We start from the raw sequence: 27822 nt of genomic DNA on the forward strand, positions 1-27822 counted from the left end.
GGGATGCCCGTTCCATGAGGAGCTATATTTACCTAAAAGAAGTTTCTACTTCCAAAGGAGAGGCTACTCGGCAGGCTGCTGAGGTACAAACACTCACAACGATGTGGTGAACTAAGCTGGACTGAGGTCAGCCTGGCTTCCCAATGTAGCAGGTACCATGGAGGTGTACAGGTACCCATAGAGTGTACTTCTCATCCCTGCACAGACCAAGGCCAGCAGCTGTCATGACCTAGGGAGGGCTTAGGAGGCCATGAGTCAGGGTATCCCATCTCTAGACCACTAGGCCAAACATTTCTTTGTAGGACATACAAAGAAAATTCCCTTTCTACTTTATCCCCAAGCTGCCCTTGGCTCTTGTGGGCTGAGCTTGCGCTTTGGACTCAAGGGGTCTCTGGAATTTTCCTATCAGACACTCCTATCACAGGGACAGTCACAATGGAAAGAGACAGTATCTTTGCTGCCCTCTCTTAGGTAAGGAAGACCCTGGTGCTGCAGCCAAAGCCATGAAGGATAAGGGACCTAATTCAAGTGTCTAGCTATGTCACTGCTAATACTGCAGGTGGGAGAAAGGAATCTATACCATTGCTAACTCTCAAAGGTGGGTCCCATTTCCATGTCCTAGAACATAAAGAAGGTCAGACTTCCGTTTGACTGTCTCATCTCCCATCATCCCTGAGAAAGCCTGGTACTGTAAAATGTTCCCCAGGGTGGGCTGCCTAGCCTCTGCTGTCTGGGGCCTTCAAAGACTTACTCTTGTGAGGATCCTGGCTGTCCTGTCTGTATCATCCCAGGCCAGAACTGGAAGGCAAGAAGCAAAGGCTTCAGGGTTATGAGTTCTCATCAGAGCACACTGTGCGACATGTTCAAATTTTAAGCCTCTGCTGAAGAACACCAGATCTCTGAAGTCTGGATGTGGTCAGTGCTGTGTTCAAGACCACAGCCTACCCCAGGGAGCTTCCTTTAGCCACCGTGTCCTGAAAACTCTCCTAAGGCCAAGAGGCAATGTGGAAGCACTTCAGCTTCTTCTGCAAGGGCTTCCTGCACGTCCCACAGTTGTGTAGCTCCCAAGGTCCAAGGGAACAACACACAGACTTTGAAACAAAGACGTCAAAGTGTGAAGAAGCAACTAGGACACTCGTCTCTGCTGTGAGCATACCTAAGGCCTCTGGCAGAATGCCGACATTGCTGCTTATCCAAACGACCAAGTCACAGCTAATGGTGCCTCATGGTGAGTAAACTCAGCTTTGTCATCTGTAAAATGGCCATGAAACTGAGACTACTGAAGATGGCTCTGGGGTGAAACTGGATGTAACAGATAGCTTCTCAGCCTTTGGGAGCTGACAGATAAAAATATTAAAAAGAGCATTTTGCCCCTGTGGGTTTTGGTTGCTATAAAATAACCCTGAGAACACAGGGATAGAGATGGAGACCAAGAACTAAGAAAAAGAGTAAAAGAGGCAGGTTGCAACTAAATGGGACTCCACAAACAAGATATCTTAATCTCATGCCTTTAAATTTCACTATTTTCTTCTCCCTCTTATTTCCATTTCTTTTCCTTTCTTCCTTTCCACCCCTCCTTCCTTTACTTCTTTTCTACCGCATCTCTCTTCCCTTTGTCCATCCATTTCGTATCATCTGTCAATCATCTATCTATCCACCTACTATTTTTCTATCCACCCTTCATCTATCTTTTTATCCTATCTACTCATCTATCACCTATCTCTTTGTCTACCTACCTATCCATCTATCATCACCTATCATCACCTACCTACCTATCTTTTATTCAGTGATACTGTGGACTGTCCTAAGGACCTCACTCATGACGGGCAAATGCTCTACTACTGAGCTACATCCTCAGTCCCTTTTTATCCTAGTTGTAGACAAGGTTGCATCAAGTTATGCAGGTTGACCTTGAACTTACTACATAGCCCAAGTAGGCTTTCAAACTTGTGATCCTTCTAAATCAGCTTCCTGAGTAGCTGTGCCATCACACCCATGGTGCGGTTTGAGTATTAACTTACCCCCGGACCCCCCGGGAAGGTGGGGCGTGGAATCCCAGGCAGCCCCAGCTTGTTGTGGATGGCAGTAGCCGATACGATCTGGGCTGATGACATGGCAGCCATGTGTTGCAGGGCCTTGTCCTTGGCAGTCTGATCCTTGAAGATGACAGTGACACACTGACTTAATAGAGAACACATGTCTACCATGCGGGCTAAACAGTACAGCCACGAGCACAAAGACTAAAATACAGAGCCACACGGGGGCCATGAAAGCACACATGCACAGAGAGAAATCAACACGGCCGGGAGGCAGTGACTCTGGCTTTCAGAACTAGGGCTACTAGCAGGCAGCTGCTAGTTGCCAGGTTGGGTTTTAAACCCTTGATCCATTTTTTCCAATGATAGGAAGTCTAACAATATAATCATTGTTTCTACCTCCGGAAGAATTCTCAAGGGCTTATCATGCCAGGGGTCGGGGGTGACCGGACTTTCAAGTGAAAGGTCACCAGCAGGGGTAGGGCCATCCACAGATCGAAGAGAGCATTATTTGGGTGCCTGCTGTCATTGGACCACAGTGCCAGACCCCTGCTGAGGTCATTCCAGGCCCAGGAACCCTGGCAGACATCCGTGGAGGGGCAGCTCACAAAGCAGCAGACGGTAGAGGAACAGCCAAGCAGCATGCTGTGGGGCACATGCTATGGGGCTAAGGCTACAGGGGTTCCTTTACCAAAGCTCAGAGTGTGGGGGAGGCTACAGTGTTTCCTTTCCAAAATGGATCTTTTCTACAAAGCCAAGATTGGTAACACAAAGCTAGCCAAAAAAGAAAAAAAAAAAAAATTCTGCCAAGCACAGCTAAAATACAGAATACTCAGTTTAGAGAGCATACTTACCATGCTTGTTACCTGGATACAATAATAAAGAGTTTGTTAAAAGGATCGCGTACAAAGGCAGGGTTATTTTTCTTCTTCAGTTAAAAAAACCATATGTATATAAACACAACATTCATGTGCCATAAAAAAATGCATAAGAAAATGTGTCAATTCTTACACTTTAGGGATATGCTATCCAGATGCTATTGAACAGTCACCACTGACAGAACTGACCACCCAGCTCCCTGGCTGTGGGACTATGTGGCATCCCCATTATAGATGAAACTCAGGACCCATGGATGCACGCAGAGTTGAGAGTCTACACTCAGAACCCAGAGGTCCCCGGAGCAGGGACACAGTAGTAACACCAACACAAACTGTGGTGTCTCCCATCCAGCTGCCACTCAAGAGTCTACAGTGAGGACAGTGGCTGAGGCACAACAGAAACGCCAGCCAGGAGGCAGCTTCCATGTTTGCATAGCTAACCAAAGGTGAGGAGCAAACAGGCTGAGCTGCCAAAGGGAGGGTCAAGAGAAGCCTGAAAAAGAATCAGGCTCGAAAACATTCTGGAAGTCAAGAGACAGATTCTCAAAGAATAAAACTATTCTATTACAGAATATTTTTTTCAGAGTGGAAGAATAAGAAGGGGTGGAGGAGGGGAAGGAGGAGGAGCTAAACATGCATTTTCCCACATCTACGCTTTATATTTGAGTGCTAGTGAGCCCGAGCTGGTTCTCCAGGCTGGACCTGCCCCCTCCCCCCCCCACCCCCCACCCCCCGAACATCTGCATGCTATGGCAGCTTCTGCATCAAGGGCACAGTGAAGGGGCCTGGGGGTGCCTGTCTGTTTGCTGGTCCCTGCTACAACGGCCTACCATGACTAAGAATGGTGCTTCCTATCTTCTCACTAGCAGGCACTCACTCCTTCAAGCCAGATTTGGTTGGCCAGCCAGTCAAACCTCTAACCTGAAGCCTGTCTAACTGAAGTTGATGATGCCAGGTAAAATTTAATATTACACACACACACACACACACACACACACACACACAGAGAAATAGAATTTTATTATTGACTGGAAGCTTACACACACACACACACACACACACACACACACACACACACACACACACACGGAAATGGAATTTTATTATAGACGGGAAGCTTACACACGTTATCCTAAAGCAGACCCTAGCTGAGCACACAGAGGTGGCAGTGGCAGCCCAGTGGCTTCACCTGGCCCCACCCATCCTCTCAGCAGGGAATGGATGAGCAGTGAGCATGGCTCTACACAGTGAAGAAGGCCTAACACCAATACACACTGGCTAGGTTTTCTTTGAGGCCATCACATTGGACTCCAGCCCTGAAGCCACTTAACCCCTGGTGAGAGGCTATAATAAAAGCTCTCTGGGGCAATCTGCTGAGACTGAGGTAATGGCAGGGAATGGCCACAGGGGCAGGCTTCACATCCTCTTTGGACCCCAGAATGGGATAGTTTGGAAAAGAGAAGCCCAGACTTTTATCCTGCCCGGCTGCTGTGAATTCTGAAGAACTACAAAATTGTTTCAGGACCTTGCCCTGTTTCATGAGAAAGCCATGTAGTCTCCCTCAGAGATCCTGTGTTTATTAGATGCTGACCCAGTGTGGAATATGATTGGTGCATTTTAGTTAGTGGGGCAACCTGAAAAACCTTAGCCCAGGTCCGGATTAAAAACAAGTTCCTTGAATCTCTAAGACCTATAGACATGAGCACCTGCTAGAAACATTTCTCTTTGCTAGGTATGTTCAAAAGTTCATCAAAATATCCATGAAGAATTAAGATAGTTTTCCTTTAAAAAAAAATGGAAACATTTACCAGGTATATATGCACCCACATACAGAGTCAGAGGACAGTTTGTAGTCGCTGGTTCTCTCACTGTGAGTCCCTGACTGAACCCAGGTCAGGCTTGCGAGCACGTGCCTTTGCCTGCTGAGCCATGTCCCCAGCCACATTTTGAAACAAGGAAATCAGTGAGGGTGGGGGCAGGGTGGGTGTACACACGACCTGGACTCTCTCAGAGCCTCAGAGCATGCATGATCTAATTCATCTATCTAATGACTACTGGCCACTCTGTCTGGAAGGTGCATAAATAAACACAGAGCTCAAAGGCAGGAGAGCAGAGCTATTGTTTTCTGTGACTCTCTAGCACCCAGTGCTTTCTGTTAGGAAATCAAGTGCCAGGCTTCTTCCCTACCTAGGGCAGGTCACATGACACCTTTTACTTTCTTCACTTAACAAAGAATTTCACCTTGACATCTTACATCTTCTGGCTCCATTATAAATGTATTTGTAAGTATGAGGGTGGCCAGTGAGTTCCATTATAAGCAGCACACCATGTTCTATAAGGCCACTGAACTAATGACCGGCAGCAACCACATAGTTTGTTCAAATCTGGGCACCTCTTGGCTTTTTGTCTGTCAGGACAGGCAGCTAAGTGTGGGACGGAAATTTTATCTCAAGTAGTGGCTCCTGCACTTGACCCACCTGCCTGAGAATGAGCAATTTCCTGTAAATGGACTAAAACGTCCTCTCTCGTGATTCCTACCTATTCATTGACTTTCACAGCAGTGGCTCTTCATCTACAATATACATGTAAAAATTAAAAGGGCTATGTGTGGGTTGGGGGGGAGGGTGTGTGTAAAATCTAAAGTAACCCTGGAGACAGATAATAAGCACTGACAGGGCTCTGTGAAAAAAGGAGCTTGTCCGCAGACCCTCTTACCTTGAGATGGGAGTTGAGAAAGATGATCTCTCGTCTGTCATTTGCAGCCCTGAGACCCGTGGCTGGCTTTGGAAAAATTATCACCCTAAGTGTCAAACCTGGGTAAATTGCCTGCCCGTGTCACTACAAGATAATATCCTGGCCTTTTATCTGTTGGCTCCTCTTACCCTCATAAAAAAAGGATAGGGGCTGATGGACCCAGTAAGTCTTGCTGCATGCAAGAAATGTGAGCTACACTCACACACCAAATTAACTTCACTCTAAGATGTATTTGTATCTCTCGATGTCTCTGAGACGAGGATGAGATTTACAAAGGGTACGAGAACTGTTTTATCTTGAAACACTGCAGGAAGTCAATATTGAGTTATACTCTGTCTGACTTAGACACCAGGAGAGAGAGAGAGAGAGAGAGAGAGAGAGAGAGAGAGAGAGAGAGAGAGAGAGAGAGAGAGAGAGAGAGAGAGAGAGTGTGCCTCAGAGAATAAAAGCCTCAGAGGGAAATCCTAAGACAAGTTCATTCCCTGTTCCTTTGGAGCCTACGACCTACCGATTCCCCTAGAGTAGCAAACACTGCCCAAAGGTGGTAAATTCTGGGTTCGAGGTTAAGTCTCATTATCCACCCTCTCTTCCTTACCATCCAATTGACACAATCAACTGCCTCACTGCCCCTGTCCAGTCCAGCAGGCTGAGTCACTCATGACCTCCTCGGCCTGGGACCTTGCAAACAGTTAGTAAGTAAACAGGGTTTCCTATTTATTAAAGCTGAGCTCTGCTGCGCTGACTGCCTCCCTGTCCTTCGTGATCACAAGGGACAGACATGGTGTCAGGGAAATGCCTGAATGTAGAATACATGCTGGGAAGGCAGCAATGTGAATGCACATGGCTGAAGAGGAGCCTGTATGTACTAGCCTCTGGCTATTGCACAGATTAATCCCTCCTTGCCCACTGCGTTGCCAGCATCCAGTTGGCTTGCAAATGATCTCGGCTCTCCACACTGTCCACAGACAAACTTTGATGGTAATAAACATAAAGAGAGCGCATGCTCCCATATGCCGTCTATCACAGCTGCCATCCATTAATGAAGCACATGCTATACACAGCATATACAGATAGCCTGTAAAGTTCTAATATATAGAATATACAGTGTGTATAGACAAACCATCTAGCAGGTCAATTTACTCATGAACTATCATCTCAGAAATTCATATGGAAATATTAGTAACACTGCAGGAAAAAAAATAATACATATAAAGTCACAGAGACCATGGAATAAAAGAGTTGTCATGAGCTACTAGATGCTTTGCTGCAAACATATTTTCCCCAGCAACATAAAATTGTAACACAAGGGAGGGAAAACAGCAATTTGCTTGAAAAACCACATTTTTTTCCCCCAGCAGAAAAAGACAAAACACAAAAAATACTACTCTAAGAATTACTTTTGCAGATGTTGTTTCTAATCGAGGACAGTGTGGATTCACGTGACCTCTGCAATAATTAGCCGTGACTCTTGAGCAGATAAACATCACAGAAACATAAGGTGGTCTGGAGAAAGGATGGGGCACTTGAATGTTTTCTAGCCATGATCTCTAATTTGCTTATCAGTGCAGAAGGCGGGAGCAAATACAAAAGGGGCAGTTCTGGTCAGGCCACAGCGCTGTGGAGGAGGGAAGGACGGCGCATTCAGCACAGGCCTGACTTGCTGCCTAATGAGGAGCAATTAATTCATTGCATTGTATTTCGAAATGCCGAAGACTCCATTCACATCAAAGAAAAAATGTTTCAAGGCTTTTACACATTGTTCATTTTCAAATGTACAGAGCTATGTTTAGCACTGTGTCATTGTCCACAGCAGATCTTTTCTTTCTGATGTGGGCCTCTGGCTTTTACAAAGAACTGCAGATGAGGAGCTGGGAGGGTGAGCCTTGAGATTCCTGGGAATGGAGGATGTAGGCCAGCTATGGTCTGGAGCTAGGAGCTGAGGAAAAGGTGCCTTCCTGCTCACTGCCCTTTTGTCTGGGAGCTGGCATCTGAGTTCTAGCGTGAGAGCTAAGCCCTCACGTTGCCATAGCCTTCAAACTCACAGAGAAAGGGCCCATGCACAGCACCTTCAGTCAGAGATGTGAACCCTTCTGGATCGTTCTGTGAGGAACTTGGGCTTTGACACCAGACGGGCTAAGGATCGGGGTCAGATCTGCCACCATGAGAATCACAAAGCTTTTGTAAGCCCTTATTGCCTCTTTGCTAAAGCAGAGACAAAGGCAGCTAAGCTCAGACAAGATGGCATCCCACTGGCCCACCATCCAGGCTTCTGCTATGATCTAGCACTGCTCAGGAGCTCTAGCCTTTACTGTACAATCTTGGTTACCAACTTTATTCTAGAATATTCTCTGATAGACACTGGGGATTGCTTAGCAAGCAAGAGATTTCTCAGTTCAGAATGGAGCTGCTTCAGTTTATTACCATACAAACTCTTCCAGGCTTGGCTCAGAACAGAAAGGCAAACAGATCCAGCCTTGGGCTCACAGAGTCAGCCCTGCATTCCACATTCCCAGTGGAGATTCTAATTCCTTCCCATATCAGCTAAGTACCTATGAGGTCAGAGGACTCATGGCAAAAGAACCTGAAGGCTGGAACCTGGAAAAGGCCGGCATGGTTTCCCAAACCTAAGAAATGGCCAGGAGGATGCAGGTTCCAATGGAGGCTTGGGACCTTGTGTTCTATTCAGTTCCCACTCCTCATGTGCGGCCCAGGGGACCACAGGGGACACAGCATGTCTGCCTCCCCTGGAATAGCAACACCAACTGCAGGCAGCGAAGTTGCCCTTGGGCAATGCTCCACGGAGTTCTTGAGCTTGGAAGAATGAAACGAGCCATGTGAACTTTAAGCTCTCACTTATGGGAAGGAATAGCTGACTGGAAAGAAAGGTCTATTTGAAAATCCAATCACAAGGGCCCCAGGTCAAAAATGAAACAACAAGAAAACATGGCCCCAGGAGAGCTCACATAGCTGGTAATTTAGTCAATCACTGGATGGAACCGAGACACAAGCCGCCTTTCCTGCACTGCTGCAAGGAAGCACCATCAGCTTTTCTTCATTGCGGCCATGGCAAGACATGGCCGAACCTTCTGCCCAAGACAGATCCCTGCCAAGGTGAGGACAGAGCAGTGGCCTTGTTTCCTCTTCCTGTTTCCTCATGCTGTACGATCATTTGAACACAAACCTGACTCCATCCATCTCTCATAAGTAAGATGGCAGCAGTATGCCATCTCCAGAGCCACGTCTGGGTCCTATGGTCTCTGCCATGATGCCTTGGGATATCTTGTGTGGGGAGAGAGAGACAGAGTGGGAAACTCTGTGTATAACTCCATGTCGGAAAGAAAGAAAGATATAAAACATGGAAAATCCAGCTGCCATCTTTTTCCAGGCCAGGCTGAGTCTCAATTCGTAGAGATTCAGAAAGGGCTAGTTTTGCTATCTCCACAGAGAAAACATTTCAGAGCAGCAAAGAATTTCACATGTTACAAGCTGGTCCTATACTGTGCTGTCTCCTATAACCCAATCTGAGATTTTGGTAAGATTCTAAGCTGTGGGAGGCAAGGGTATCTACACAATACAGGAAAGGAGTGCAGATGCAGCTGAAGCAGATGCAGCTGAAGCAGATGCTGCTGAAGCAGATACAGTTGGTGACAAATCAGACAGCTAGCTCCAGGATGGCGTCTGTGAATTCCAATGCTATATATACCACGGACCCAGAGGCCACTTGCCTACTGCATGGTATGCGTCTATCTTTGCTGACCACATCAGGACAGCTATAAAGCTGTGGATCACCTAAAACACACCCACCCCCAGAAGAACCATGCATGGGTCAGAAGGGCTAGGTCCCAACAGAAAAGGCATCCTCTTGAAAGTAAGTACTTTTGCTTCTTCTTAGGCACTTTGATCAAGATAATATAAACTCTCGATTGTGTGAATTTCTTTTTTTTTTTTTTTTTCGAGACAGGGTTTCTCTGTGTAGTCGTGGCTGTCCTGGAACTCACTCTGTAGCCCAGGCTGGCCTCGAACTCAGAAATCCGCCTGCCTCTGCCTCCCGAGTGCTGGGATTAAAGGCGTGCGCCACCACGCCCGGCCCGTGAATTTCTATCATTCCTTTAGCTGTCTTCATGAGCTTTTCTTGAGTGTCTCCTGGAAGTGGCCTACACCATCTCTCCTGCTCTGATGCACTCTTTCCCTATTTCTCTTCTTATGTAGTTTCACATCAGGCAAGCCCTCAGCCACTGAGCTATATCCCAACCTAGTCCACATTCTTCTTGCATCTCTCTCACATGATTATGGCCTGCATCTGGGGCCATCCCGAGTGACCAGATCAGTCTTCTGAGGCCGCTGTAAATGACTTGTCTTGTGTTGGTGCTAAGGGCAACACCAAGAGCTCTTGGTAGACAATGAGTGACAGCCAGCTGAATTCAACTTCAGGGCAAGAGGGGGGCCGATTTCTCAGCTGCTTTATTTTTTCTTCCCTTCCTTCCTTCCTTCCTTCCTTCCTTCCTTCCTTCCTTCCTTCCTTCCTTCCTTCCTTCCTTTCTTTCTTTCTTTCTTTCTTTCTTTCTTTCTTTCTTTCGAGACAGGGTTTCTCTGTGTAGCCCTGGCTGTCCTGGAACTCACTTTGTAGACCAGGCTGGCCTCGAACTCAGAAATCCGCCTGCCTCTGCCTCCCGAGTGCTGGGATTAAAGGTGTGCGCCACCACCGCCCGATGCTGCTTTATTTTCTTATGTGACAAAGGAAAGACTTGGAGGTGAGGGAAGAGGGAGGGGCTGAGTTTACTTAGGGAAGAAGAGAGGTTAGAGGAAATTAGAGAGAGGGTAGAATAATGTTTCTCTGCTTGATTGAGTGTTTTGTTTAAAGAAAAAGAAAAAGAAAAGTCACCTGTGAGGTAGACAAGCCTGGGTGTTGTGTTTTGGTGTTTGAGATGTAGCTATGGCCATCCTTGGAGACTGACCTTAAATTCAGTCCTCCTACGTCCCAAGTACTGTGATTACAGATATAAGCAAGCATGCCTGTTCATGTACTGACTTTTTTATACTTAAGTAAAAGCTTCATGGTTACTTTTGATGCACACTTCCAGCTAAGCTCTGGGTCCCTCTCAGTCTGTCTGTCTGTCTGTCTGTCTGTCTCTCTCTCTCTCTCTCTCTCTGTGCTTACATGGATGCATCTGCACCTCCTTCCCTCCCTCTCCACCTTATTATTCTGAGACAAGGTATATTTGCTGCCTAAAGCAGCCACCAGACCCTGAGGGACCTCCCCAGCACAAGGGTTATAATAGACACACGCCCCTGTGCCCAGCTTTCCACATTGGGGCTATGGTCTAAGATCTAAACTCAGGTCCCCCTACTGTTTGCTTGGCAAGCACTCTGCTGACTCAGCTACTTCCCAGCTCTTAAAAAGCTATGTTTTGAGTGTTTTATTGAAAATCTCATTCAGGGGGCTGGAGAGATGGCTCAGCAGCTGAGAGCACTGGCTGCTCTTCTAGATGTCTGAAGTTCGATTCCCAGCATTGTTAAGATGGCTCACAGCTGTCTATAAGTAATCCAATGCCATCTTCTGGCATGCTGGTAAACATGTAGACAAAACTCCCATACATATAAAACAGACAAGTTCGGAAGTTCTATCATATATGTTACAGACTTACAAACATAACTTGTATTCATAATTCTTTGTTTAAAAACACTGAGGAGACCCAAACAGACACAGTAGGCTGAAGAGGGGACATCAGTGGAGGCTGGCCATAAGGGATAACTGAAGGCCACTTGAGTAGGGCTCAGGCTATGAGGGAGCCCCTGGCCCAGGTGCCTACCCCTCTTGCCACACTGTCATAGTTCAGTTACTAGGTCCCTGCCTCCAGCTTGGCTTCTCTTACCAGTCATCTTCTTAGAGCAAATTATAAATAAGGTCTTTCCAGAGAAGCCTAGTGAATGTTCCCCAGGCCCCTGAGCAAATGTTCCCTCTTCAGTTAGGTGACACAGAGCTATTCCAATCATTGCCTAGGGTCTACCTCCATGGAACTCTTGAGGATAATTCAGATAACCACTCTTGGTTGGCTATTCTTTCTTTTCTGGGCCCTGTTTCCTGTCTACTGCAGAGTCTTGGCTGTGGGAAATTGACAAGGGAATTAGCACAAGGCTTCCTATTTCCCAGAATACCAGCTCCATGAAGTCAAGGCCTAGGCTGTACGAGATCTGAAAAACCCCCAGAGGCCAAGGGAAGCATCATTCCCTCGCTTTTAAAGTTCAACAGAACCTTTTCCTGCCTGTGAAGATGACAGCCAGGCATAGAGTCTACATACCTGGGGGATGATTGAGCTTACAGTCACTCTGAGAAGTAGCCAGGAGCAGCGGCTGACCTTTAGAGCTGACACTAACACTTTTCAGGGGACTGCTCATTGAGAATGTGGCAGGGGAGGGACAGTCACTTCTGTGAGTCTTCTGCTCAGGTAAACACGCATCAGGAACCAGCGCTATAACTGGAACACTGAGATGTCCTTAGCCTTCTGCCCGAGGCAGGGATGGTGATGGCAATTTCTCAATCTATACTCCCTGGAACAGCGAAAGGACAAAGTAGAACTGAGGGTTTGAGAGGGTGGGTGTCAGACAGACGCACGGTTGGGTGTCAGACAGACGCACGGCTGCTACTTCAGGTCATAGTCTCACTACGATGTCCAGCTTAAGACAAGTTCTAGTGATGGAGAGATGACTGTGGGTGAAGCACCTGCCACAAAAGTGTAAGGAGCTGAGTCTGAATTCCCCGGTACCCACATAAATATGGGAGGGGGTGAGTGGTGGCCCCTTCTGTAACATAAGAAGTAGAGACAAGGGATCCTGGATCAAACTGCATCACTAGAGTAGCCAAGTCAGTGAGTGCTGGAGTCAAAAAGAGAGATTGTGGCTCAATATGAGGTAGAGAGAAATTAAGGAAGAGATCCAGTGTCAACATCTGGTACATGCCCCTCCTCTCTCTCTCTCTCTCTCTCTCTCTCTCTCTCTCTCTCTCTCTCTCACACACACACACACACACACACACACACACACACACACACACACACACCCTGGTTGGTTTTCTGTCAACTTGACACAAGCTAGAGTTATTAGGAAAGAGGAGCCTCCATCAGATTGCCTTGAAAGCAACTCTAGGGGCATTTTCTTGATTAATGTATTAATGTGGGAGGGCACAGCCCACTAGGAGTAGTGCCATTCCTGGGCAGGTGGTCCTGGGTTGTATAGGAAAGCAGACTGAGCAAGACAAGAGCGGTATTCCTTCATGGTTCTCCTTTAGTTCTTGCCTCCCAATTCCTGCCCAGACTTTGATCATGACCTGAGAACTGTAAGCTGTAATAAACACTCCCCTCCCCAAGTCGCCTGTGGTCATGGTGTTTTATCACAGCAGACAACAGGGTTGCTGGAAAACCAGTAGCCTAAAAAATTCTCTCACTCCCTGGTCTAGAAAAGGAGAAGTAAACTGGCTGGAGGTGGAGAGATGTCGACAACTGCCTCACAAGAGACCCATATTGCTGGAAGGAGATAAGAGATGCCTCAAAGTTGTTCTCCGACCTTCTCAAGTGTTCTACCCTGCCACACACACACACTTTTTAAAGCAAACAGGCTTATGGCAAAGTGTACCCAGGAGGGACCCAGCTATACACACGCCACTTTTACCAACTCTTTAGGAAGACAAAGAAATGAGACATCGTTTTTAGTATTCACAGGACAGGTAGACAACTGCTCAACGCACTACACACTCCCACGGGTACCCCACTTGGATTTCTGGATATGTGGAAACATGATGAGCAGCCTAGAAGAGGCAATACCTCAGAGTATAGACCAGTAATGGCCAACTCATCAGTCACCCCCAACAAGTCTCCTTCCTATTCCTTTCTCAAGGAAAACACAGTATCTCGTGTAATCTTGGCCAGTTCCTGCCACCCCCCAGTGCATACTCAAGAGTGATGTGTCATTTTTAAGATGACTTCAAATTGTGTAGTGAATTTATCTCATCAGTTATTGTGGGAATTCAACTAGGACAATTAGTCTGTCCCGATGGTGAACTCTACGAAGATACCTGTCCCTGTGTCTTTCAAATGTGCCGATAGATACCAGAGCCCAACAGAGAAAGCTGAGACAGGACTCTGAGACCACCTACCCGCTGCAAGATCTGCAGACTATGCACTCATGTTCTGCTGAGGGATAGTAAAGCAACATCATACTAAAATGTCCATAGGAAAACGTCCATAGGACGTATGACTGACAAGCAGATATGCCAACAGCCATTTTTTTTTTTTTTTTACTGTATTACTACCCTGAGAGAACAGACAAGGTACTACCACCCAACTAAGTTACTAATGACCACCAGTGTCCATGCTAAATTATCTCCGTATGTTAACCACAGGCTCAATGGTATAGGATAGACACTTAATGGAAGCGCTGTGTGTCCTGAACCAAGGAATGTGGGGTGGCCACTTCTCTACAATATGATGACATGAAGCATTCTTCTGGTTTAGGATTCAGAAAGAGCTGAGTTCAAATCCTCTCTTTGCTCTTTACTAGGCTTGGTAGCTTTTGTCAAATCAATTGTGGACTTGACCCATTGAACCATAATTTATTCTGTATTTTTTCTTGAAATCAGAACAATAGAGCACTAATTTGTGAGTTTCAATGAGATAACACAGAAAGCTTGGAACACAACATCTGTCCTTGAAACCCCAGACTCTGAAACACATTCTCCAGGCATGGTCATGGGGCTCCTTTCACATCCCATTGTGGCTCTTTCTGTTAACAGCCAACAGTGTCCTATATCTCAGAGTCCCGTTTATATACCTAGCCCTGAGACAGGGGGGTGGCTATCAAGAGCCCACTGATAAGTGCCATGCCTGGAACATTTGGAAGTTTTAATGGAAAGAAAGACCACAGAGGACTCCATGTCTCCAAGAGACTTGGCAGAAAAGAATTAAAGGAGCGACTGAAAGTGCTGCTGAGGCTCAAATGTGGAGCCCACTGCCATCCAACAGCCTCTGCCCGACACCTGCTCCCTGGGCCTGCTCCAAGAGTGGGTTGAAAGTAGAGAGGAAGAGTGAGTCTTCTTCGTTGTTTAAGAACAAATATATTAACAACATTATCTGTCTGAATACGGGTGTTATGTATAATACTGTGACATTTATTTAAAGTTGAAAACCGCCAAGTGATTCATCATACCTCAATAGGATCTCTTCTGAGTCACACAGTTTTTCGGTTTTTTTGTTTTGTTTTGTTTTGGAGACAGGGTTTCTTTGTATAACCTTGTCTGTAGACCAGGCTGACCTCGAACTCAGAATTCCACCTGTCTCTGCCTCCCAAGTGCTGGGGTTAAAGGTGTGTGCCACCACTGCCCGGCCACACAGTTGGTTTTGTTTTTGTTTTTTAAATTACCTTCTGAGGTTTCCATTCAGGTCCCAACCCCAGCCCCACCCCCACCACAACTCCCACCCCTTATGTCTATGGAGAACACACACACAGTGGAGAGATAGTTTGTAATATCAGAGATGGAAATACAAAATTGGTATCTGTAAACTTCTTCGTACATTTGTTAATTCATTAGCCTAGAGAACTAGAATAAGAGTGAGAACTTGAGCAAGCACCGGGGTCGTTACATACATGTAGAGAGAGTACAGCACCTCTGGTTAAAAAGCAAGATCTAGAAAGTTCCTTTAGCCTTTCAACTGCTCAGCCAGTGCAGCTCAAAGCCAGCCACCATCAGCCACACATGCGAGCCAGCGAGCAAGCATGCTGTCCACTGCAGAGCGCATAACCTATTTTCCTTCCTACCTAGTCATCCTATGTCAGGCATCCTGGTTTGTATTTTTAAAGTTGAAGGCTTGTGGGGGAGGGGTATCAGCATTCAGCACTAAGAACAGACACTGTTTTGTTGTGGAACAAAACCACAAATGTAGTAAGTGGGTGGGGGAAGGATGTAAGAGAATAACAACAATGGGATCCTAAACTAAGTTTTACTATGAATAAATAGTAAATAAAGACCTTCCCAAGGGGCTCTGAATTACTGCATTTCAGAGAAGTAAATGCCAGGCACACTAAACTGGAGCAGGAAAAGGAACTCGGAATTTAAAATTATCAATGCCTTAATTTTTAAATTTGTATTTAGTTATTTCTTACTGTGGATGGTTTTTGGTTATAAATGGTTTCCCATTTAAAAAAAAAAAAGCTAAACATGAAGCAAGCTTGATTATCTTATCTTCAAGACCATCGTTAGGTTTTGTCTTATTGTTTTGTTTTTGCCTGTGGCCGTATCTGCAAATTTCTTTATTTCTATCTCTTTTCTGTGTTTATTTTGTTTTTTTTGAGATAAGGTTTCTCTGTGTAACAGAGCCCTGGCTGTCCTAGACTGGCTCTGTGAACCAAGCTGGCCTGGAGCTCACAGATATCTGCCTGCCTCTGACTCTTGAGTGCTGGGATTAAAGGCATGCGCCACCATGCCAGCGCTCTCTTCTGTATTTTTGAGATGGTATCTCATTATAAATTTGTAGCCATGCTCCCTGCCTCTTTCCTACTGGGATCACCAGTATAAGCCACCGTGTCTGGTTTAGCTCTCTCTACTAAGGAGACCCACTAAAAAACCAGCATATCAGACAACGTGGAAGACAATTTGTGTTGAAGGAGATGCATATAAAAATGTATTTAGGGCTGGTGAGATGGCTCAGTGGGTAAGAGCACCCGACTGCTCTTCCGAAGGTCCAGAGTTCAAATCCCAGCAACCACATGGTGGCTCACAACCATCCATAACGAGATCTGGTGCCCTCTTCTGGAGTGTCTGAAGACAGCTACAGTGTACTTACATATAATAAATAAATAAATCTTAAAAAAAAAACTAAAATAAAAATGTATTTATTTATCTTATGTATATGTGTGTTTTGCTGGCAGAGGCCAGAAAATGGCATTGGATCCCCTGGAACTCAAGTTATAGACAATTGTGAGCTGCTATAAGGATTCTGAGAATTAAACCAGGGTTCTCTGGGTCATCTCTCCAGCCCTGTAAGTATTTAAAAAAAAAAAAAAAATTAAAAAAAAAAACAAAAACCAAAACCATAAATTAGAATCAGTGCTAAATGTATTATAAGTCATTTCATAACAACTGGAGACAATTTCATCCTTTTCAGTTCTTTTTATTTTATTTTATTTTTAAGGTATACTAGACTATCCGTTAGCTGATTCTCTGGGGACAAATTGCTACAGGACAGTTATTAGAAGATTTTTTTTTCTTTTTCTTTTTTTCTTTTAATTGCATTTCTGTGCTGAAGTTATCGAGATCAGCTCTCTGCTGCAACTGCGACTGCGATTGCGTTGTTACTGGGAAACTTGCACACACTCGCACACACAGAGTTTAATGTGAGGCCCGTACAAAAAACAGAGAGATTAGACACAAAGAAATGTAAACAGCCCTCACATGCTAGGAAGCTAGGTTACAAGAATCCCAGCGCCAGGCATTCACCAGTCACCATGGAAAACAGGAAGTGAGGTGCATAGCAACCACGAGCCAAAAAGCAGAAAAGCGCATACCTTCAGCTTGGAATGAAAATCACGAGATTTCCTTCTGGCAAGAACCTGAATGTGACTAGACACCTGCAGGGTAGGGGAAGGGAGGAAAACAAAGGAAAAGCCTGTAACCATGGAGATGAAAAGCCCCCTACAACTGGGCAAGCCAGACGTACCTTAATGGCGGCTTGAATTTCTCGAACTTTCTTTCTTGCTAAGACCTGTATATGACTAGACACCTACATTTTTCGGGTTTATGCGGGGGAAACAAAACGAGAAAAAAGAAAACAAAAAAACAAAAACAAAAACAAAAAAGGAAATCAAATATAAAATCTCTATTCCTTGGGAGGGGTGGGGTAGGGGAGGTTATTTGCATCTCAACGAAGCTCTGCAGTTAGGAACATACAGTCCCAGCCAGACACCAAGCCCCCAGCACCCCTCTAAAGCTCTATGGGCAGGGTCCTCGTGGCAGTGACTTGATTCAGAACTTTAGGCAGGCTCACCTCCATGTTCCCACCCGGAGAGATGTGAGGTGGGTGCTGGGGAAAACCTTATTTGGAGAGCCATAAGAAGAGAGAGGAGGGATGCTTTCTTTATGAAATTTTTAAAAAGGTGGGGGTAGAGATAAATTAAAATATTTACAGCTTCTCAGTATCAGGAGAGAAAGAAAATCCCCCTTTCTCAATTTAGAGAGGACTGTCCACAAATTAGCATGCTCTACAGAATCAAAGCTGAGGCTGTGCGCTGGATTCTGATCTCCTGGAGGACTCTAGATTCTGTGGCAAATGCTGAAATAATACTGGCACATAAATTAGATCTCAAAGAAAAATGGGACCCAGTTAGCCGAGCCTCCCTGCCCGCCCCAACCCCTTAAAATGTCTTTAATCCTTCCACACTTTTGGGAATCGCCTGGGAGCCAAGTGGATCTGCATATTATTACAAAAAGAGATGTGTGAATACAACCAGCCAGCCAGTTAAAAATCTGGTCTGAAAAACCACTCAGCTTTGCTGAACAACACTAGAGCGGTGTCGCCAACTGTGGCCAACAGGCACCCCGAGGGTGATGCTGGGTGCGGAAAAACTGCCAGACAGGCCTCTAACACAGTGATTCCACTGGGCAAGCAAAACCGCATCGATTTCAGTGGGACTTGATTAAATTTAGAAGATCCCCCAGTGAAGGGGTCACTGGGCAAGTGACCAGAGCTTGCTGGCCAACAGGCCAGTTCAGCACTTGAGATGGAAGGAGAGCCTGTTGTCTGCACTGGGAGACTCTGAACCTTCCCATTACAAGTTTAGTGACTTGGGCTTTGTGGCAGTCACCTCATTTCTAACTCTCCAGTGACTCCAGATTATTAAAGATCTTTTGGTGGTTAAATGCCTTTTGAGTTTCAAACGATAATTCCCTTTCTTCCCATTTCCAGGGAAGCATGGCTCCCCGTCCTCTTCCCTCCTTCATCTGGCTCCCGCTGTTACTCATTTGCACCCAGAGTCACTTCTGATTCTCTGCCTTGATGAGGGCCATGGCTGGGTGCATCCCCAACAGACAGTGCCTGCCTGCCTCTGTGCTGGCAGGAGGCCACCCCTTTCTGCTGACTTAGCAAGGGGCCAGCATGGGCAGCATTTCTGAGGGACAGCCCAGTCTACTGCTCCACACTCCAGAAAGGAAGCTTCCTCCCGACCCCCACCAGGGCACCCTAATAGCACTGAACCTTGAAGAGACACGGGTGGATTGGCTGCACCCAGGATTCAGTTATAGCCCCTTACTCCCTTTAATTATTCTGCCATGAAGTCTCTATATTACCCCAGTGGTCTTGAACTCCAGGGCCCAAAAGATCCTCAGACCTCAGACTCCCAAGTAGCTGGGACTAGAGGTACACTCCACCACATCTAGTCAGCTACACTGTGGTTCCACACAGGTTAACATCAAGAAATAACTGTTTTCCTGTCACAGACCTACCCATCACATGGGTGGCTTATTTTCATTTCCTTTTCTGTTCTTAGAGACTGACTTTCCACCCATTTCATTTGGGAACTTGATCATATCAGAGATCTGGGCTGCTCTGTGTCCAGAAGACCCAGGGAAGGCAGAGCCTTGGCCAGAGTCAGAAAATAATTCCCATTCCTGTTCCGCAGCATATCAAACGTGTACCTGCTTTATAGTCACAGCAGAGGCTGACAAAAAGCCATTGCTAAAGAAGCCACAGTGCCCTGGAAGTGTATTCCTTGCTCAGTGTCACTTTTAGGCCATTGTTAAAGGCCACTGGCGTGACTTCATTGAAAGCATGGCAATTATATAATCGTTGCAGGATATTCAAATGCACAGAACCTCCAAATCGCTTGGCTTGCCAGGGTAAGTGCACCTGCAGCCTTCTGCAACTCTGGTAAATGTTAGGGAGATGGGGGCACAGGGAGACAGGACTGAACCCCAAGCAAGGGGCAAGTTCAGACACTGGCTTGGCAGGGAACTCTCCCATGTGTGTATGCAGTGCAGTAGCACATGCTTGGGCCACAGAGAAACCACTACACCACGGACTCCTTACAGGGCACTGGGACGAGGGCTCCTCGAGCCAAAGCACAGCAGCCAAGGCAGCCCAATGTCTCCGGGCCATTCGCTGACATGCAAACCTTGCAGGGGGGTACTGTACCTGCTTCCTGGTCCTTGTCTTTCCCGTCCTGAGTTTGATGTATCTGGCTATCAATTCATTTCTACCTGCAAGAAAAAAAGAATTTACAATAAGGTAGGCTACTTACGAAGAAAGAAAGAAAGAAAGAAAGAAAGAAAGAAAGAAAGAAAGAAAGAAAGAAAGCCCCTAAAAGCTAAGAAGAGAAACTTATTCGAGAATTTTGAATGGCAGAGGTCGCAGAGATGGCTTAGTGGTTAAGAGCACTGGCTGCTCTTCCAGAGGTTCTGAGTTCAGTTTCCAGAATGAACTCACAGGGTGGTTTACAGCCATCCATAACTGCAGTTCTACAGGATCTGGCACCACCTTCTGGCATCCAGCCACTCACACATGAAGTGCACATACATATATGCACCCAGGCACAACATGTGTATATATAAAAATAAAGACAAATAATAAAAGAAAAGGCAGACTCCTTAATTGGAATGGGTGGTAGAATTGCTTGTGGCAATAACCCAAGCATGCCGCTGTACACCTGTATGCTAGCACTTAGGAGGAAGAGGCAGGAGAATCAGAACCTTTAAACCAGTCTGGTCAAGAGGAGACCTTGATTTGTTTTCGCCCCCCCCCCCTTTTTTTTTTGTTTTTCGAGACAGGGTTTCTCTGTATAGCCCTGGCTGTCCTGGAACTCACTTGTAGACCAGGCTGGCCTCGAACTCAGAAATCCACCTGCCTCTGCCCACCCCCCACCCCCCGAGTGCTGGGATCAAAGGCATGTGCCAATGAAAGACCCACAACGTGAGGACTCCCCCATGTTCTGACTCAGGAGAGGCGACACCCCAAAATCACCAACAAGAAACGGTCTTGCTGCAAACTGCAAGAGGATTTTTATTCAAGAGCGTTCTCGGGCCCACGGTCATACACCACGCAGGGGTAGAGGACCATGGCGCCCCGAGTAGCTGGATAAGGGGATATTTAAAGGAAGAAACCACAACTCAAGGAGGTGGGGAGGGCGTTATTGGAAAATACCAAAAATACCAGTTAAGAGTCACAAGGAAGTGCAAAGTCACAAGTGTCAGGTTATCTCTCAAGACAGTTTCAAAGAGCCCCTAACAATAGCACATTTGCATTGCAAGTTCAGGTATTGGTCAGGGTGACTTTCTTTGAATGAACACTCTTTGAACCCAGGAAGTGGGTGGGAGGAGGAAGGAATGTCACTATCTGTTTTAAGACCAGCACACCTTGGAGCACTGAGCCACAAAGGCCACATTCCCAAGCCTGGGCCTAAAGGCCTAAATTTTTTTACATTTTACTTCTTCACCACCGCCTTCCCCTTTTTTAATTGGAGCCTTTTCAGTTCACTCCTGATAGAAAAACAGCACAACTGTCTGGAAAAAATATTTACTAAGGAAAATTAAGATAAAAAGCATTTAACTTTAAATTTTGTCCAGTCACCAAGATTGAAATATGTCTTTTAAGAAAATGCCAGTATAGCTTGGCATGATGGCAACACCTTTAATGCCAGCACTCAGAAGGCTGAGGCGGGAGGATCCCTGAGACCAGCCTGGTCTACAGAGTGAGTTCTAAGATAGACAGGACTACTCAGCGAAACCCTGTTTCAAAAGATCAAACAAAAAAGCCTGTGTGATCTTGTTTGCTTGCACATAAAGTGCTGAGTTGGAAAGGAGACACAGACACACACAGAGACACACACACACACACACACACACACACACACACACACACACACACACACACACAGGTTATTTAGTCTGGAAGAAAACGACCCCAGATCTTCTGTTTCAGTCCGTATTTCTAAATGGTCATTTTCTTCTTCAGCCAAGCTTCTCCCTGTGGTCACCTCATTATAGACACAAGAGAGTGAGGCTCTCATGGCTGCCAAGTACAGCAGCCAAAGGAAGCTCAACAGTATGGGAGCAGAAGATCCAAAATGTGGTCTTTGCACCGCAGCTAACTACAGACAAGGCTGTTCTCATGCCTGTGTGTTAGGGCAAGTGACTCAACCTTCTCCAAGTCTTGTCACCTTGAGCCAAGAGAAAAACATCTGAACAAAAAAACTTTTCTTTCTTTTGCTGCTAGCAAACTGAAATGTTAAAACAGTTATGATGCAAAAGAACTATGCTGCGACATAAAAGCATTCCCCCAGAAGATGCTGAGAGGCAAAAAAAAAAAAAAAAAAAAAAGTACCACTAAGCTACCATGAGAAAGAAAACCCAGTCCTGAAGATGTGAATCCTTCTTAGAGTGGTCCAATGAGTCATATTCAACTGTTCCAGGAATATATATATACTCTATACCACACAGCTATAGAACAATGTATTTCATGGTCTTCACTTAGCCCTACTGGCAAGCTCGGGTCTAAAGGCAATCACTCTGCAAGTGTCTCCCTGCCCTGCTGAGCATGGTTTTGCTTTAACATGACACCAGAGCTACTGGTAGCAGTACGTTCCAGTCTTTCCTCTCCCGGGATGCACCTTAACTGTCATGGACTGTCTACGGAGCTTGTACTCTGTCTCTCATTTTTCAGACACAGAGCACACCTGAAGAGCACAGAACCCTTTTCTCTTAGACAACCGTCCTGGACAGCTAGCACCTTGCTGGGCACAGAGTAATATAAGAAAAAGAGTGCCTGTGGTTTGAATGTGAAATATTCCCCAAGGGCTCTTATGTCTGAACACAGGTTCCCCAGCTGCTGACACTGTCTAGGGAGGAGGTGCAGCCTGAAGGACATGGACTCTAGCTGGTGGATGAGGTCAGCGGAGGTAAGCTTTGAGGGTTAAAAACCAATACTGTCTCTTTCCAGAGGGCACTATAAGCTCATACCACAAAGAACTAAGGTGAGCCAAGCATGAAGCTTTCCCCATTATGAGGGATGTGCCCTCTAAACTGTGAGCCAAAACAAATCCTGCTTCCCTCAAGTTGTTTCTGTCAGTTATTTGACCAAAGAGACAAAAGTCACTAACACATACACTGCCCCAGTGAGCCAGTGACCACTGCCCGGCCTTGGTGAGCAGGTGACCCCTTGACCTGGCAGGACACACTAAACTATGCTCAGAGATGCCGTGACTCAGACAACTCAATGCAGCCTGAAACATTTTGTGTCCTTACTGGAACTTGAGCCGTCAGCTGCCTATTTCAGGATGCCACAGAACACACAGAGCACAGAAGACAAAGGTGTCCTGGTGCCACAAAGTACCCCTGGGTTACTCACTCTCTTCTCTGAAACCATAAAATACCCCTGAGCCTGAGCCAACTGTTTAGAATAGATGAAGAGGCCTGCTGGATCTTTAAGCAGATTAATAAGACAAGGGTCCTAACTACACAGGGTTTCTTCTAATTTTCATCTTTAGATTCTTCTAGATGTTCTTAGAAAACCTTCACACAGATGCCTAGCTGTCTTTCAGGGATCCTCTTGGATCCTCAGTCTATCCTCTGCCTCCCTTCCTTTCAGAAGAGTATGCAGAACTAGAAATGGCCATGCTGTGAGCTTGAGTGTACCTATCACCTTCTCAGCCTACACACGCCTCCTCTGTTGAGGCTACTGTCTATCACTACTTATTTATTGTGTTTTTTTTTTTAATTGTATGTGTATGAGTGTCTTATTACCATGCCTGTGCATGAAGTGCATGCCCACAAAGGCCAGAAAAGCATGTCAGGTCCCCAAGGACTGGAGTGATGAATGGTATAAGCCACCATGTGGGGGCTGTTCCTCACACTCAGCCCTTACCCTGTTCCTCTTCCATTCAGATCTGCTGGTATTTTCAAACCCCAAATATAACACTTTCCATTTCTTTCTACTCCCACCTCACCCTATTAAATTGAGCCTATCATTCCAGCCTGTCAAAATCTTTTCAGATCTCCACTCTAACTGAATGTATCTTTCCCGGAGCATTTGGAGGAGACAGGCTTCTGAATTCGGCTTGGGGATTGCTTGGGTGGGCATCCCCTTTCAAACTGCTCGCTGCCAATATCCCCTGTAGTGTCATCGGGCCTACTTGTCCATCTCTCAGAAGGCTGTGCAGATTTTGCAATTTGTCATAAAGGCTCACTGACAGCGAGGCCAGTCAGGAGTGCCTAATTACCAGAAACCAGACCTGAATGACAATGTCCACAGATCAACTGAGCACCCTCCAGCACTGGGCCCTCTCTGGGCAGCCAGTCGGGGCTGTTTGAGTGGCCAGGGTTCTGTGCGACATGCAATTTCATCTGGATCTTGTCCAGGCGGCACAAAAGAGGCTCTTGCCCCAAACTCACTTATTTTCTGTGAATACAGAGAAGATGTAACCGACATAAAGACTTTCGATTTCTCGTAGCACTGGGTTGAAGAAGTAAGATAGCTGTCTAGGAGAGCCACAAGTGCCTGAGATCCCTAGAGTCTATGCAAATGGCACTGTGCTTTAATCATGCTGAAAAGTGATTCTAAAGCCTCTTCTTCTAAAGCACATCCTTAATGAAGCGATGTGCTGAGCTCGCCCTTCTGGCCATTTCACTGAAAGCTTAGCTTAAGCTGGGAGGGTGGGTACCAGCTAGGGCTACACAGAGAGATCCTGTATTACAATAATAAGAAAGCTTACTATCTTTCTCTCAACATCCCATCCTTGCTCCAGAGATGAACAGGATCACTTTACAAAGCCTGGAGTTTTTTCTTTCATGCCCTACTCCAGAATTTGTCTTTTAGATATTAAAACTGCCTGATTTAACATACGAAGACAGTGTCTTCCCTAAGAGGATTCACAGGAGCCTGAGCAGCCTGAGCAATTCTCTAGCAAGTAATGTGCCAATATTGCTTATAAGCCTTGTGTTATTTCAACCCACTCCATCTAATTCAATTACTGTGCTATATGGTTTAATTGGGAAGTACAGGCTAACCTATTAACCTGATCTTTTTGTATTGGGGGGAGGGGGTAGTCATGATAGGGTTTCTCTGTATAGCCCTGGCTGTCCTGAAACTCTCTGTAGATCAGACTGGCCTTAAACTCACAGAGATCCACGTGCCTCTGCCTCTCAAGTGATGGGATTAAAGGCATGAGCCACCACCACACAGCCGACTCAAATTATTTTAAATAATTATTTGAAAATAGAATATAGACAGAAATCCTTTAAACCAAAATAGAAACCGTATGGCTGAGTCTATTAAAACTACCTTCCTTTCTTCCTTCCTTCCTTCCTTCCTTCCTTCCTTCCTTCCTTCCTTCCTTTCTTTTTCTTTCTTTCTTTCTTTCTTTCTTTCTTTCTTTCTTTCTTTCTTTCTTTCTTTCTTTCTTTCTTTCTTTCTTTCTTCCTTCCTTCCTTCCTTCCTTCCTTCCTTCCTTCCTTCCTTCCTTCCTTCCTTCCTGTTTTGTTTTTCTCCACAGGGTCTCTCTGTGTAGCCCTGGCTGTCCTGGAACTCACTCTGCTGACCAGGCTGGCCTCAGACTCAGAAGTCCACCTGCCTCTGCCTTTAATCTGTGCTGGGATTAAAGGCGTGCACTATCTCTGCCAGGCTTCTACGTTTATTTCTAAAGTTCCCCTAAATTAAAATACTATGACTTACTTGGGAAAAAAGAGTGCCATTCCAAATGTCTGATAGGACACCCTGAGTGCTACCTCCATTTCTTCTGCATTGGTGTGTGTGTGCGCGCATGTGTGTACTCACTCATGTGCACACACACACACAATCTTACAAGTGTTTCCATTCAAAGACCAGAGAAGAACTGATATTGTACTGTAGTCACAATCTCCTTTATTTCCTCTCATTTAAGCCTGGCCTTGGCTCACTGTTTCACATCTAGGCTAGCTCGCTGGCCAGCAAGTCCCAGCAGCCCTCCTGCTTCTGTTCTACTCACTCCACCCTGAAACCTGATTGGTTTGTTTGTTTCTTTAAATGGGGGTTCTGGGGATGGAAACTCAGCCCACGGAGCTTGTGTTTACTCATGAAGCTATCACCACAACCCCCACTTACTCTTTTTCTCTCAAAGCACAGTGGGTCTATAAAACCCACAACTCTAAACTTGAACTGTGTAAGTTTCTGATTCAAGAGCGGGGGTGGATACTACAACAACCCGTGGAAGTTGTAACTGGGAGGGGTGCCCAGTCTGCTCAGGGGTCTTTGAACACCCACAGTCAATCAGAACACTGGCCAGTAGAAATAGTCATTCTGGCTTCTCTCGTTCTGCTGTTCCCCACCCCCACCTCATACACAGGTACACGATCCCATGAGCATTACATTGTAAAGTGGAGGTAAACTTCGTTTTACACTATATCCCTGTACACACTCTTCACATTATCAGAAAGGCTTGGAAACAACCATGGTTTTGAATTGTGCGTTTTTCTGAGATTTTTTTTTTTTTTGGAGTATCTACATATATAAATCTTGTGAGCTGTGGGCAAGGCCCATATCTACACATGCAATCCTTGAATGCTTAAAATTCTTTTAATGACTAGCCTGTAGAAAAGGTAATCAATACATTTGAAAAAGAAAGGTGGTGGTGGGGGGGAGACACCAAGTTTTAACTACAACCTGTCACATGAGGTAGACCTGAAATTTTCCAATAAATCTTAAATGTATTCCAGGTTTCTATATTAGGGATAGTCAGGATATATCTAGTCTCCCTGTTTCTTTAGGTTTTTTAAGACCGGGTTTCCTGTAGCCGAGGGTGACCTTGAACACCCAAACCTCCTTTTCCACTTTCTAAGAGCTGAACTTAAGGGTGTGTGTGGTACCACAGGTGTTTGCCTGCTTCCTCTGCCCAGCCACCCAGACATGAACCCAGAGTTATTTTGTTGTAACGTGAGGGCATCCGAAGCTTCTCTGGAATACCTGAATGAACACATCATTACCAAGAATGACAAGGCCACAGTGGACAGAGAAAAGATTTCCTTAACAAGCAGGATCCAGGAACTCCTGGAAAACCACACTGGCTGCCCTCAGACTCAGAGCTTGCTAAACCTACTCTCTGTGCTTGCCTGGGAGGCCATAGGCTGCACAGGTCACACTCAGCACTCCTGATATAGCCTGCTCTCATGGCAGTACGGCTTACAGAGCTGAGTGGCCATGTCATGGGTCAGTACTAAATGTCACAACTCCTGGGTATGTGTCTGTCTCTCTGTTACACACACACACACACACACACACACAGAGAGAGAGAGAGAGAGAGAGAGAGAGAGAGAGAGATCTGAGACCCTGTTACTAAGTTTACTTCTCTTACAGGCAGGAGGGCATGGCCACAGCTCACAAGGATTGCTTAGTGGATCATGACCACCCCACCCCACCCCCCCAGTTCTTAGATATCTAAATTTAATGTTTGACAGGAGGCCTGCCCCGGCTTTCCCTGCTACAGGACACGATGGAAAGGAAAGCAGAGTTCACACTGAGCTTCTAAAGCCAGAGGAGACTTGGTTAACATTGTTGTGGGCTGTATTTGAGAAGGAAAGTGGCCTCGAGGTCTTGTTTGAGGCTCAGAAAATGCAAGGTCTGTGGCTACAAATTGTAGCCCAGAGACACTGAGCTTTAAGCAGCAAGAGCCACTTTGTTACTGAATGGAGTCAGTCTGCCAGAGAGCGCAGAATGTAGCTCTTCCCTGCTACAGCCAGCCTAAAGTAAACCCAACCCCAGGCTGGGCTCTCAAGATCTCAGAAGTGTGGGGCGTTGTGGCTCATGCTTTTAATCCCAGCACTTGGGAGGCAGAGGCAGGCAAATTTCTGAGTTCGAGGCCAGCCTGATCTACAGGGTGAGTTCCAGGACAGCCAGAGCTACACGATGTCAGAAGTATGGAAAGGGCTCTGGCCCAGTAGTGGAAGTAAACCTCTGTTGCCCTTCAACCTCCAGAAGAGCTATGTGAGGATCTATGTGAGGATCCCCTACTCCCATGATCTACATAGAAGAATGGAAGGCAGGGAACAGATGGAAGCTGTATCTGACCTTCCTGTTATCAGAAAGGCACGGATCCACGAGTACAGCTATAGGGCTAGTGATGCCACCCCAAATCCTGTTCTAGCCCAAAAG

The 27822-nt window shown here is 45.9% G+C and overlaps 1 protein-coding gene across 6 annotated transcripts in view; it reads right to left on the bottom strand.

The window, feature by feature from the left end:
• Tead1 (TEA domain transcription factor 1) overlaps positions 1-27822 on the bottom strand; it is a 227672-nt gene that overhangs the window by 45068 nt on the left and 154782 nt on the right. For 3 of the 6 annotated variants that reach the window (XM_021166757.3, XM_029479285.2, XM_029479282.2), the window contains exons 3-8: positions 19843-19907; positions 17374-17436; positions 17222-17284; positions 2891-2902; positions 2022-2156; positions 752-798 (exon numbers count right to left, since the gene is read on the bottom strand). In XM_021166757.3, coding sequence (XP_021022416.1) covers positions 752-798; positions 2022-2156; positions 2891-2902; positions 17222-17284; positions 17374-17436; positions 19843-19907 — 385 coding nt within the window. The remainder of the gene's footprint in view (positions 1-751; positions 799-2021; positions 2157-2890; positions 2903-17221; positions 17285-17373; positions 17437-19842; positions 19908-27822) is intronic. The other 3 variants (XM_029479283.2, XM_029479284.2, XM_021166760.3) reach the window with 3 other exon arrangements.

The sequence above is a fragment of the Mus caroli genome, unplaced genomic scaffold (assembly GCF_978045245.1).
Source record: "Mus caroli unplaced genomic scaffold, Mus_caroli_1 scaffold_8, whole genome shotgun sequence".
NCBI lineage: Eukaryota > Metazoa > Chordata > Mammalia > Rodentia > Muridae > Mus > Mus caroli.